The 14,309-nt window shown below is 38.6% G+C and overlaps 1 protein-coding gene across 17 annotated transcripts in view; it reads left to right on the top strand.

The window, feature by feature from the left end:
* Positions 1-14,309, top strand: part of LOC107998938 (calcium-transporting ATPase sarcoplasmic/endoplasmic reticulum type) — a 43,154-nt gene that overhangs the window by 16,998 nt on the left and 11,847 nt on the right. For all 17 annotated transcript variants that reach the window (XM_062082942.1, XM_062082949.1, XM_062082945.1 and 14 more), the window contains 10 exons: positions 6,763-6,780; positions 9,771-9,853; positions 11,035-11,421; positions 11,499-11,986; positions 12,068-13,073; positions 13,194-13,414; positions 13,507-13,642; positions 13,720-13,872; positions 13,937-14,070; positions 14,139-14,256. In XM_062082942.1, coding sequence (XP_061938926.1) covers positions 6,763-6,780; positions 9,771-9,853; positions 11,035-11,421; positions 11,499-11,986; positions 12,068-13,073; positions 13,194-13,414; positions 13,507-13,642; positions 13,720-13,872; positions 13,937-14,070; positions 14,139-14,256 — 2,744 coding nt within the window. The remainder of the gene's footprint in view (positions 1-6,762; positions 6,781-9,770; positions 9,854-11,034; positions 11,422-11,498; positions 11,987-12,067; positions 13,074-13,193; positions 13,415-13,506; positions 13,643-13,719; positions 13,873-13,936; positions 14,071-14,138; positions 14,257-14,309) is intronic.

Below are 14,309 nucleotides of genomic sequence, written 5' to 3'. Positions count from 1 at the left end.
ATTTTTTTTTCTTTTTTAATAATGGAAAGTAAATGTGAATAGAGTCTAATTTCATTAAGAAAAAATACAATGTTTGGAATGGGATCCTGGCACGCGAATAATTGATTGTTCCAACTTCGTTATAACGACACGATAATTCCTAGAACGAGCAATTATTCTTCACATTTATTTATGAACGCATCTTTTGGTGTTGCGTAATAAATCAGCCGAGATTTATTGAAACTTGGTTAGAATTGATGATTGTTTTTACACGTAAAATTAATCCCTTCCTTTTCTTATGTTTACCTCTTTCCATAAGGTACTTCAAGGTATAGGAAGTACCATATCACGATACTTTTGCTTTTTTTGTCATAATTGATCTGAAAAAAAAAATTATATTAAAATATTTAGTTATAAAGTCTCAAATCAAATTTATTATTAATATTAGACTCGAGAAAGATGAGTAACACTTTCTTTTTTAAATAAGATATAAAAAAAACACTGAATAAAAATTCAAAAATCGAATGATCAGTTTCAAAAACAAAACAACTCGTTTAATTCATTTCCTCGTAACGCGTTTAACGTAATTCAAATTCGATTCGATTCCAAATTACATATAAATTCGTCGTAACTTCGACACCGGCCATAAACTTCACTATAATGGTACAACCGAATTGAAAATCGATATAGAATCGTGTTCGCATCTGTCTGCGGAAGACAGTGATTAAATTGATCGTCATTAGTTCTCCATGGATTTTCCTATATATAAAGATATCCCTATTTACACGTATTTTCGTGCGTTTCATTATCGTTATTCACGCGTAAATTGGCTTTGGAAAAATGCAGGCAGATGGTCTCCTTCCCACGATGCATGCCTAGAACCGATGTTTTCTCTCTTTTGAAACGCTGATAAATCGTAACACGTGGAGGCATAACGTTCCATGCATACATCAGAAGTAAGCAATCTCTCTCTCTCTTCTCTCCCCCTTTTAATATGTATATATGGCGTGGAATATAACCTAGGCTCTTGAGAAACTTGTCGTTTTTGCGGCCACGAAATTGTTGGACGATTAGACGGATGTGGGTGATGGAAGAATCATAGAAATCAGAATAGATGGATCAAGCTTTGTCGTATGAAAAGTTTGAAATTTTAGATATTTATTTAGCCTTTATCTTAATAATTTTTAATAACGAAATTATATATTTGGAGGATGCAAATTTTTTTTATAGGTAAAAGATATTGGATTCTATTTCAATCAAAAATGTGTAGCGTCTAGGTTTTTTTGCGATTGATTAAATTTTATTGGCCAAGTTTGAAAGTATTGAGTTTAATAATTAAGAAGAGAGACAGATAAATGGATTATTAAGAATTATCTGATTACTACTGTAGATTCGACAGATCATATGGATTAAGTTTGATAAATTTTTCGACCTTTTTCGAAGATAAGAATTGCGTTATATAATTGATAATTAATTTCGTGAAACTTTATAAATTATTATTGAAATCTTATCGTTTCTCGTCTTCACGCTCCGTAAATGTGCAATAATTACGTTAAAGTATATCCAATTAACATTTCGCTTAGGAGGGGAACGAGCACGCGAATCGATGACCTTCATTGTGCAACGCATAACGCGCTTTCACGTGGAAACGTGTCGTTATAACGGGTGTTTCCTATTCGATATTAAAAATCTCGTGATTTTTCGAAAATATAGGAGATGTTAAACGAAGAAAAATTTCAATATCGATAGAATATAATATAAAAATATATATATAATAATTTCGCGTGAAGATGTATCATTATATACCGGGTGATTAAGAATTTTGCATTATTAAGTAAAAGTAAAGTTTTAATCACGAGTGAAACGAGGAGAAAAGTAATTCTGTTTTTCGCGTATCGACGCGTTTCAATGAATCCAGCCACCCAGGCTGATTCTAATTATAACGACATAAACTACGATTATGCAGCGAATGCGCGTTAATAAATAACAATACATCGCAAGGCTGTGTTTTTACTACGCAAATAGACGACCACCTCGACGCACTTGCCAAAACTTACGTAATCTTTTATCAGATACTTGCATTCGCTGGCATTCCGTAACCTAGATTTCAAAAATACACAATCAGATCTGAGAGGCGGGCAGAAGAAGCACGTGAAATGTTCGGTCGGTATTTATATCCGCCGAGCCGAGTATCGTTATATTTTCGAAATTTCCAAGTCGGTAGGAAAGTTCCCACGAATTTTAATTCGCCAAGTCACTGTCAGATTCGGTTTCGCTTTCCATTGATTCTTAATAAAAAAAAAAAAATAACGATCATTCTAACGATACGTATGAATGATGGATGGATACGTCGAATATCAAATTTCGAAATAAAAACCCACTTAAATCAAAGTGGAGGAGGATTGAGAAATCTCGAGTCGAAGTATTCGAACGAAGTATAATTTTTTGAGAAATATTTTTATCCTTGGTTGTTCCAAGATTTGGTATATCAAAGAGATGGAAGAAATAAATTTTTGAAAATAAAAGGGAAAAAGGAGGATGATGTGTATGAGATAAAGTTCGCGTCGAGTATATCAACGTCGTCGAATTCTATCCTCACCGTTTACCACGTGCAGTAGGATCGCTGAAAGTCTAAAGGTGAGAGACTGATAACTAGGTAAAACGAATAACCTTGCTGCTCTCCGTTTCATTCAATTTGCAATACTTTGTACGTAGAATAAATTAATATTTCTGCACGTTATTGGAAAGAACGTGAAAGTTTTTAAAAAACAATTTAAACATTGTTCCAAAATTGGTTAAAAATCACTTCCACTATGCAGTGGTTCTCAATCCCGCGGGATCAGGATCAAACAAAATTCAGGATTATAATTCGAAACGAAAAATTGGGAAACAATGTAAAATTAAGAACAATCTAAAAACTGTCGATATCATATTTGTTACATTTGTCATCGTTCCAATGATGATACAGTGAATTCCACCAATACTTTTACTAGTCAGCTTTCTGTGGCCCTGCTATTGGCATCGTGTGACACCAACTCAGCCTCGCGTGATTAATCTGTAACCGTGACGCTCCAACAATGGAAAGACTTTTTTTTTTATTTTATATATATATATATATACATATATATATATATATATATATATATATATATATATATTCTTCGTGATCTTCATTCTCGAATTGATCGCGCGCAATATATACAGCAGAAATAAATAATTCAAAAAAGTAATACAATATAAATATTATTGATACTCTTGTACAAATTTTTAAAACATTTTATATCACCAGTTTAACAGAGAAAATATCGAAGAGTTGAAATTTTAAATTACGAGAAGGAAAGTGTCGACGTTTTACTTGACAATTTTTATTAAACGTACATTTATTTCAAACTTTATCACAATTATCTCTATAATATATTGTATCCATTAAACATCGACGAACTGGTTCTCGCAAATGGAAGTCCTCGATGGATTTTCGAGGTAAACACGATTGCAATTTATGTTAGGGGAAGGCTATCGCGCGTCTCGAGGGTAACGTCGAAACACCCTTGAGTCTGGATGAAACTGGTTCGTCACAAATGAAAGAACACCCCTTCAATTCAGTGGGGTCGGCTCGCCCGTATAACGACTTGGAAAGAACAAACATATGGCGTCATAGAGCGGTTGATATACCAGCCTGTGCTATATTCGCTGTATCATTATCGATACATTATTACTATTTACACATGAAATAGCAGAAGAAGCAGAAAATCTAGATATAAGAATAAAATTTTGCCCCGATGGGATCCAAGTTAATGAATAATTTCTCGAACGTTTCGAATAAAATTTAGGATTGATTTGCGTTTATATATATATATATACTTGGGATTGTAGAATATTGCGTTGCGGTCTGCAGATTCTCGTCAATTGACCGCAAGGCGTAATTCGCACGCGCGAAAACCGCTAAACGTTCGAATAATCCAATATCGAATGCCAATCGTCGGGACGACCGCGAAGGGATGAAATTAACACGTGCCTGGAAAACTAGAATTCTTCGCTCTCAGAGATATACGGTTTGAGGAGATATAGGGCGAGGATGAGTTACGGAATGAAGAGATTGGCGGGAGTGTTTTTCCTTTGATTTCACAATTTTTAATTTATATTTATAAATGTGCAATACGATATATGCGAAGATACGTATGCTTGATTGCAACGATAGATTGCATTTTTGCAATTATAGTTTGATCCATTTTAATTGAAACAACTTGTTAACGTGTCAACAGATATCAATTGACGTGATTGTGAAAATCATGTGCAACGCGTGCCTTGATACACACGCGTGAATTGCACGTTTAATGAAGCGTTATTCGATCATTAAAAAAAGAAAAAAAATCACTTGATTAAATATTATAAATATATCGGTCGATCTTGCTTGAAATCAATTGCTGGGAATTCCACACCATCGAATCTGTTATCCGTAGAATGCAAGGAACTCCAATCCTTTTGGCTGCGCGCCACTTCCTCGTACGAAAATTCCCAACATTCACCTTTCGCTTCCCTTCCAACGTGAAAAATACTCTCCAACTATTCACCTTTTCAATTTCTTTAACTCCTTAACCCTTTAACCTTCCCTTGATCCATCCCTTTGAATCTGAAGATCGATCAGCGTCGATTCTTCGCTTAAAATTAAAAAACTCACTTCGATGTTATACGCTCCGTTTTCACAGCGGTGATTATTTCATTGAACAAACTTGTTACACAGAAAACGAAATCATTTGAATCGCACATTATTTTCTGATGTGTATCGTAATAAACGATAATTTATATGGGAAAAATTTTACATTCTGCGAAGAAACGATGATGGAGGAATTAATCGAGACATCACGGATGATACGCGGACTCGTACCACTTGGAAGCACGAACGGTGACGAATTTTGTGCAATCGCTGCCTCTATCGAAACATTGGATCCATTAGCATCGCGAGTATCGAATTCTGCGACGGCAATACCGCGGATGCTTCAAACGGGTAGTTATTTTAAGTATCGATACCGAGAAATCATTAGCTGTTGTGTTAGGGATTAATAGCGGGCCGAATCGAGGTTGAATGATCCAAATAAAAGTTGTATATGTGTGTGTGCTTGGGTTTCTTCGTTTAGTTTTTTTGAATAGGCTTTCATTTCTCTGAATCGCGATCGCGTTTTACGAATTGTTGTCTTGCTGTTGACGGATGGATCTCGAAGTATTTAATAACGAAATTGTAAATGTCATTATCATTGATTTCCTGTCCGTTTTAATTAAGCGAAAAGTGTCACAATAGCGTAAAAGATATATCAAATAATTAGATCTTTTTATATTCTTATTAGATAGAGATGATAAAGATGTAAAGATCGTGACATGAAAATTAACATTTTATTGATATTAATTATTTCGTAAATAAATAGTTGAAAGGAAATTAATTGTTCGTAAGTAGTTTCAGGATAAAAATAGATATAAAGATGGCGAAGAATATAGGTTATTTCTTGCGAAAAAGTAATACCAAATTTACATAACCCGCTTCGCAGTTTGAGTGCTTTTAAAGTTTTCCCGTTAAAATTGAAATATCCGAAGAAACAATTTTTTTTCTTTTCGCTAGAAGTCGATAGAAAATGAGGGTTCGTCCCCTATCTTTTGGATCGTATTTCTCGGAGAATTCAGCCGAAAAACAATTGAATCCCGCGGATTCGACAGAAATTGTGAAGCGGAATCGCCTTTGTCTTCGATCCACTTCTCGAAACTCGTTTCTCTCCACCGGTTTCGTTTCATTTAACTTAACCTTCTGAATCGAGGGAAAAAGGAAACTCGAATAAAATTGTTCCAAAAGAACTTTTCAAGATATAAAATATATGTTTTTTTCACGAAAATTATTTTTTTAAACGATTTTTAGAGTAACGCGTCAAAAGGAAATCAATCTATAAACATTTCTTTAAAAGGGAAAATAAAAGTAGATCATTGTACACTCTTAATACAGCGTAATTTAATTTTCTATCGAGGAAAAAGTGATCCCATCATTAAATTCCACAAATTAAAATCGACTTCTACAAAAATTCAAAGTATCTTTTCCACGTGTGTCCATCTGAATCGACACATCGATGGCGCCTTCGAAATCTACGCGTGTCAAGATCTCGTTTTCGTTCTCGCCCTATGGTTTCTTCGTTGAAAAAATCCCTACAGTTTTGCCATACTCTTCTTCTCTTTTTATTTTTTTACCCTCCCGGGGTTTTTATCGGTTGTCACGGAGATACGTGTCGATGGGCCGTCACCGTGTAAGGGCGTTTATTATCGACCAGGAAAACGTTGTTTGCGATGCAGTAAGCGAACGATGCTTCAGGAATTCGAAGTAGGCCAGCTTAAAGAAGATGCTGCGAGCCGGTGCAGCTTAAGCCAGATTGCATGCAACAACTGTTTTTTTTTTCGTTAAGTCTCTAAGAGACTTGTCCTCGAATTTTCTTTTTTTCTCTCTCTCTCTGTCTTTTATATTTGATGAGATTGTAATTATTTCAATGGAATTACAAATTGATTACGATGATCTGAACATTTTATATATTTTGTATTTAATATTAATACTTTTCTTCGTTGTGAAATTTTCTTCATTTTGATTTATTGTCTTTATACAATTCATTAATGTTTAATATTATATGCGTTTTATATTATATGTTTGCTTAGAAAATTAAATATGAAATATATTTGATTATCAATCGTAATAATTTAACGTGAAATCGATCGTTTAACGTGTTATTTATTCCTGTTTTATCTTGTCTGTTTCAGAATTGCCGGCCGAGGAGGGTAAGTTATTTTCAACGAAAAATTTCTCCCCACTACGACGATCGACACGGTAAGCTTGTTCTGTTAACAAATTGGCATTGATTTTTTCTCGAGTGTCTTGGGATAAATCTCTGGTTTGTCCGGATAACGATCGAATATTTTACGGCAAAAGCGGATCGGGATTAAGATAAACGAAGAAATATCGCAAAGAACATTTGGATACTTTAAATGACATTATCTTTTACGATCAACTCGTCTTTCTTCTTTCCCATTATTTTAAATTAAATCGAATTAAATTTCTTTGTAACCTCTTCCAAGAAAAAATTCTATCGTAATTCTATCTTAAGACCCTCCATCAACTGTTCGCATTGATGACTCACTTTAGACGTTACTACTGACATTTAAAGGAAGGAAAGGAACATAGTTCGTGCAATGCCTGTTCTTGTAGTAGTTCTGGCAGTTGTAAGTTCTCCCAAAGGTTTCGGATCATGCGAAATTGAGGCTTCTTTCCACATATTTACCGCATGATTTAACGTATCTTTCGATTCCTTAGAAATTAGCTGTATAAATATATTTTTTTCAATTTTAGAAAACGAAGGGCTGGAATTTAAAATTAAAATGGAACGATGAAGCCTTACGAAAGTGTTAAATATCAGATCATCCTGTCCTGTAACGTATTTACACATTCCATTATTGAGCTGTCGTAAAAGGTTTCTAAGATGTTTCGACATCGCGAAATGAGATATCAATTCCATGCATATCTCTCCTCTAACGAGTAACAACGAACGTAACAAAAAGGAGAATCAAATGGTTTAAAGCTAAAGTAATACGATTACTCCAAAGGAAATAAATCCTTTCTCCAAGACCCTAACTTCCTTTTGAAGAATCCTTTGTTTTCCATCTCTGAGAATTTTTCCGTTTTCACGTATCCGAAATTAAAGAAACTTCTCCCAAATTCCAGATATATTCCAACGAATCGTCCTTATTAATCCATCCTTATCACACTCGATCCTTCCGTTATCGAGAAAATGAGAAACGATGCAAAAGGGGCCCTCGTAACGGAGGCAAAATGAGGCAAATTCATTTCGATGTGAAGCACTTAGGCTACACGTTGAGAAGGCACGATGATGTGCGACTCGATGGTTATCAAAGCACGTATCAAAGCCCCCGTCTACATTACCGTTTCTCGTCTACGCACGATTGTGGAATAGAAAGAGGGGAGGGGAGTAAACGTGTCGGTCGCCATTTAATTCGCCGATAATTGCGAGTTAATATTACGCTCGATTGGCCGGCGAGCCATAAGGTGGCCTGTATATCCTTCGTTAAGGTCGACCTTGGCTTTCCAGTCTTAAGAATGGGGTGATTGCCAAGGGTACTTTGGATTAGCTTCGAATCTCGATGGCTCGAAGGAGATTGAGATTCAGTGGCTTTAATCAGTGGATTTAATTTTTATGAGTTAAGAAGATTCGTGTCGCTGGAGCATTTGAAATTGTGGATCAATGATCGAGACTTTCTTGGTGTAAACTCGTGAAGTTTTTTGAATTATAAAATTCTGTTCCATCTTAACATGAAAGTTGAATACTAGATTTCTTAATACGCGATGTTGGATCGAATCGAGCTCGACTTCGATTCCAATATTTCGTATTTTTATGTGGCCAAATAACAACTAACGATGTACAAATTTGTTCACTCGAAACGAATCACTCGTAACTCGATTTAACTCGATGAAATTACCCCGAAACTTGGTGGCCCGAAACGATTCATTCGGTTTCTCTTCCTTTCTAGAACTTCGAAATTGGAATTCTCCAAACTCCCTGGTCCCTCATTTCGAGAACTGAATTACCGGATAATGGCTGCCTTTCGAGCAAACTCTTCTCGAGACCGTTTTCCGAAGAACGATCCTCCTCATTATTTTTTCGTTTCACGCACTTCCGTTGTGGCTAATTTCTCCTCCAAAGGATCATCCTTGACGTCGAACCGAGCCAATCGTGGCTGCATTAATTACGCCTCTTTCTACAGAACGTAATCGCATCGAATTCTTGATTTTGCTTTCGGTTTCGGCTTCTCTCTCTCTCTTTCCCTCTTTCTTTCTTCATCTTTGTCGTTGCTCGTTCCGATATCGAGCGTCATTGATCGACTAACAATATCCGTGTTGCGTAGACAAATACGGTGATGAAACTGATGCTTGCACAAGAGACGACGAAAGGGACGACTGATGACATATTGCCGTCGCAAAATCGTGTTGCGTCGTGTCACAACTTTTCGATTCATCGTTTCAACGATATTCTCACGTATCCCCCTCCTTTGCTCATTCGCTGAAAGTAATTAAAATTATTTTATAAATTATCAATCGCATTGGAAATCCAATTTTTCTCCCAAACGATATCGAAACATTGTAAACGAAGCGAGCGTAATAATAGGTAAAGTGAATTGTGCAGGTATTGATAAAAAAAAAAAATTGTACGACATAACAAAATTAGAACGTTAATGTGGCCCCTGATGGAAGGAGGGATGGAGGAAGATGGTCGAAAGCGCGGGAGAGAGGATGACGAGGCAGAAACGCGTTCCTATAATTGACCGGCAATCGGATTTTCACTCGTCTCTGCTCGTAGATTACAATTAATGAAATCGTCGACCGTAGAGAGCACGTTGGAGCGACGTGACGTCAATTGCATGTTGGCAAAAGGCACTTGCTATCAAGGACGGGGTCTGCTCCCGATTATTCTTCGTTCCGCCATCTTTTTTTTTTCCACCATCTTTTTCTCCCCCATTTTCCTTCGCTCGTTTCTCTTTCTTTTTGCACACTCGACTGTGTGCAAAGAGGGAATCGCGGAGTCAACAGGTTGTATAATGTCTTCATCTTCTTCTCGTTTCGTTTATTTTATCGTTGGAGTGAATTTTTGAATTGTATTCAAAGGAAAAATGCCAATTTGTCCGCTTACTGGAAATACGATCGTCTAAAAATTGTTTAAAAAAGAAAGTTTAATACATTTCTGCTTGCTAAATTTCAGGAAAGTCCATATGGCAACTCGTCCTGGAGCAATTCGACGACCTTCTAGTTAAGATTCTTCTATTAGCCGCTATTATTTCTTTTGTACGTATATTCATCAATCTCTCGTAATTATGCAGGTTGTGTAATAATTAAAACCATTATCCATTGAATACAATTAATTTCCACCGATAGTGCATCGAAGAAAGGAAATCTCCCATCGAATCGATCGAAATTAACGAAATTTTATAACGATCTAAACTACTTTACATCAATAATGATGATGATGATGATGATAGAATTATAATCGATAGAAAGGAATCCGTGAATCGCCGTTTGGAAAACGTTGAACCTTGCCATTTATCGAGGATAAATGATCGAATGCAACAACCGGTTATTATTTATTTTTAGATTATGACGCGGAACGACGATAATTAATAAAAATCGAAGTCGTGCATTATGCTCGTCGCGAGCTGCTATAAGTAATTATTAGTTAGCTTCCAAGTTGTATGTACTATGTTTACCCCCCTTGAAGGGGGGGTTCAAGGCTCACTTATTATAAATACATCTGGTTTCAAAGGTGAAAAAATAGAGCTTATCGATCTATCACCGAGCTGTATGAACCAGACCTGTATGGTTATCCTTACGTTTAAAAATTTTTCGACGAATGCTAGAGATATAAAAGTTCGAAAGATTTGAGATGAGAGATAAAATGGGGGACAACTTTGAGTAAGTTTAGCTCGAGCATCTTTGTTATTTATCTTTTTATTTCGTTATTATGTTTTTAATATGTCTTGGATAAACAGATTAGATGAATGTCAACGACCTGTTCTGTACAGGAACGTATCGTCACTAACCTTCTTCCTTCTTTTCTTTAACATTTTTCTTATCACTGTTCAGCAAGACGATTCCATTTACGAGAGTTTTCAAGTTTGCAATAACGATATTTTCGAATCGTATCATATATACACATCGTACACTACGTGTATTCTGCATACTATAATTTCATAACTTTGTGTTCTTTTTAATATTCCGTTGCTCGATATATTTATGGATACGTGTCGCCATAATTTTTCTTTTTCCTTTTTTATTACCTACATGCGTTGCAAAAATTACAGTGCCCTCTAACTTATCGATTGCGCGTCTTTTAAGGCAAACTTTTTACTGGGCCGATATAAGTTTTATCGCGGTGCATTAAAATGGTAAAAATAAACGTCAGGCAGAGAGGATTATCATTAATCCTCTCCACGAATAATATAACGGAATGTAATCGGTTTGTCCCACAGGTATTAGCTTTATTTGAAGAGCACGAGGATGCGTTCACGGCCTTCGTCGAGCCCTTCGTTATTTTGCTCATCCTGATCGCCAACGCCGTGGTCGGTGTGTGGCAGGAGCGCAACGCCGAATCTGCGATCGAGGCGTTGAAGGAGTACGAGCCCGAGATGGGCAAAGTGCTGCGCATGGACAAGCCCGGTGTCCAGAGGATTCGCGCCAAGGAGATCGTGCCCGGCGATGTGGTCGAAGTGTCGGTCGGTGACAAGATCCCTGCCGATATCCGTCTAACCAAGATCTTCTCGACCACCCTCAGGATCGACCAGTCTATCCTGACCGGTGAATCGGTCTCGGTTATCAAGCACACGGACCCTGTGCCCGACCCACGTGCCGTCAATCAGGTTACCATTGCATCGATTGTATTACTGCTCCTTTTTTCATTCAGGGTTAATATAATCCCGTCTGTTTGGTTACACAGGACAAGAAGAACATCTTGTTCTCCGGCACGAACGTAGCCGCGGGCAAAGCTCGCGGCGTGGTGATTGGGACGGGGTTGAACACCGCGATTGGTAAGATTCGTACCGAGATGTCCGAGACGGAGGAGATCAAGACGCCCCTCCAGCAAAAGCTGGACGAGTTCGGCGAACAATTATCGAAGGTTATCTCGGTGATCTGCGTGGCTGTCTGGGCCATCAATATCGGACACTTCAACGACCCCGCGCACGGTGGATCGTGGATCAAGGGCGCCATCTACTATTTCAAGATTGCCGTTGCTCTTGCCGTAGCCGCCATCCCCGAAGGTTTGCCGGCCGTGATCACCACGTGTTTGGCTCTGGGCACGCGTCGTATGGCGAAGAAGAATGCCATCGTCCGATCATTGCCATCCGTCGAGACCCTTGGCTGCACCTCCGTCATATGCTCGGACAAGACTGGTACATTGACTACCAATCAGATGTCTGTCAGTCGGTGAGTCGAAGATAGAAACTTGATCTCTAAGCGTTCACCCCTTCTTGCTTGACATTAATTTGCGAACAATTGTTACGACAGTATGTTCATCTTCGACAAGATCGAGGGGAACGACAGCAGCTTCCACGAGTTCGAGATCACCGGCTCCACCTACGAACCGGTCGGTGAAATATTTTTGAGAGGCAAGAAGATTCGCGGCCAAGACTACGAAACGCTCCACGAGATCGGCACTATCTGTATCATGTGTAACGATTCCGCCATCGACTTCAACGAATTCAAACAAGCATTCGAGAAAGTCGGCGAGGCAACCGAGACTGCCCTCATCGTTCTCGCGGAGAAAATCAATCCTTACGGTGTCTCGAAGGGCGGGTTGGACAGGCGTAACGCGGCCATCGCTGTAAGACAGGACATAGAGACGAAATGGAAGAAGGAATTCACCTTGGAATTCTCTCGCGACCGTAAATCTATGTCCTCTTACTGTTCGCCCTTGAAACCGACCAAATTGGGCACCGGGCCCAAACTCTTCGTCAAAGGCGCCCCAGAGGGTGTGCTGGACAGGTGCACGCACGCCCGTGTCGGGTCTAACAAGGTCCCTCTCACGTCCACTTTGAAGAACCGCATCTTAGAACTGACTCGCCAGTATGGTACCGGCCGAGACACCCTGCGCTGCCTCGCCCTTGCCACTGCTGACCACCCCATGAAACCCGACGATATGGATCTTGACGATTCCACCAAGTTCTACACGTACGAGAAGGATCTGACGTTCATCGGTGTCGTCGGTATGCTCGACCCGCCTCGTAAGGAAGTATTCGACTCCATTGCCAGGTGTCGTGCCGCTGGTATCCGCGTAATCGTGATTACTGGGGACAACAAGGCCACCGCGGAAGCTATCTGCAGACGTATCGGTGTGTTCGGTGAAAACGAGGACACGACCGGGAAGTCGTATTCTGGGCGCGAGTTCGACGATCTTCCTCCGTCTGAACAGAAGGCCGCCTGCGCCAGGGCTCGTCTGTTCTCCCGTGTGGAACCTGCTCACAAGTCTAAGATCGTTGAGTTCCTGCAAAGTATGAACGAAATCTCGGCTATGGTAAGTTATTTAAAACAAGGAGAAGAACAAGTCTGGATAAGGTTTATATAAATTTTATTTTAAGTAAATTAAATCTGACCTCTTTAACTTTGACTTTTCTCTTTCTGTCATATTTTATAGACAGGCGATGGTGTGAATGACGCACCCGCTTTGAAAAAAGCTGAGATTGGTATCGCTATGGGTTCTGGAACCGCTGTTGCGAAATCCGCATCTGAGATGGTATTGGCCGACGACAATTTCTCTTCCATTGTCGCGGCTGTTGAGGAAGGTCGTGCGATCTACAACAATATGAAACAGTTCATTCGTTATCTGATTTCTTCCAATATTGGTGAAGTCGTAAGGTCCGTATAAAGAATTATCTATTATCAGATATATTAATTATAAATTAAAGGATAAGCGACGTACTTAAGATTCTCTTCTTTCTTGGTTACAGTATATTCTTGACTGCCGCCCTTGGTCTTCCCGAAGCTCTAATCCCTGTACAACTTTTGTGGGTCAATTTGGTCACTGACGGTCTTCCAGCTACTGCGCTTGGTTTCAATCCACCCGATTTGGATATCATGAGCAAGGTAATTCCTTGCTAAGAAACGAAATTAATCGCGAGAATATGAAAGGAAATTGTAATTATGAAATTGTAATATTATAGCCTCCCCGTAAAGCCGACGAATCTCTTATTTCTGGCTGGTTGTTCTTCCGCTATCTGGCTATTGGCGGATATGTAGGTGCTGCGACTGTTGGCTCGGCTGCATGGTGGTTCCTGTACAGTCCGAATGGCCCACAGATGAATTATTATCAACTGGTAATTATTTGGAAATCAATACTTTCGATATCGTAATCGTAACGACAATGGATGTAACTTTCAGACTCATCACTTAGCGTGCATGGGTGGCGGCGAGGAATTCAAGGGCCTTAACTGTAAGATTTTCACAGATCCTCATCCCATGACGATGGCTCTGTCTGTACTCGTAACCATTGAAATGTTAAACGCTATGAACAGGTAAGATTATATAAATAAACATTCTTCTCTTCGTATTTATATCAATTTCTATTTTATTTCTCTTTCAGTTTATCTGAGAATCAATCTCTCATCACTATGCCGCCCTGGTCTAACATGTGGCTCATTGCCTCCATGGCTCTTTCTTTCACACTCCACTTTGTCATCCTTTACGTCGATGTCCTTTCGGTATATAAAAGATGCAACCAAAAAGAATCTCTATACTTATTTTTATCAACTAT

Source organism: Apis cerana, linkage group LG12 (genome assembly GCF_029169275.1).
Source record: "Apis cerana isolate GH-2021 linkage group LG12, AcerK_1.0, whole genome shotgun sequence".
In the NCBI taxonomy this organism is placed as follows: domain Eukaryota; kingdom Metazoa; phylum Arthropoda; class Insecta; order Hymenoptera; family Apidae; genus Apis; species Apis cerana.
This window is presented reverse-complemented; position numbering and strand designations above follow the sequence as displayed.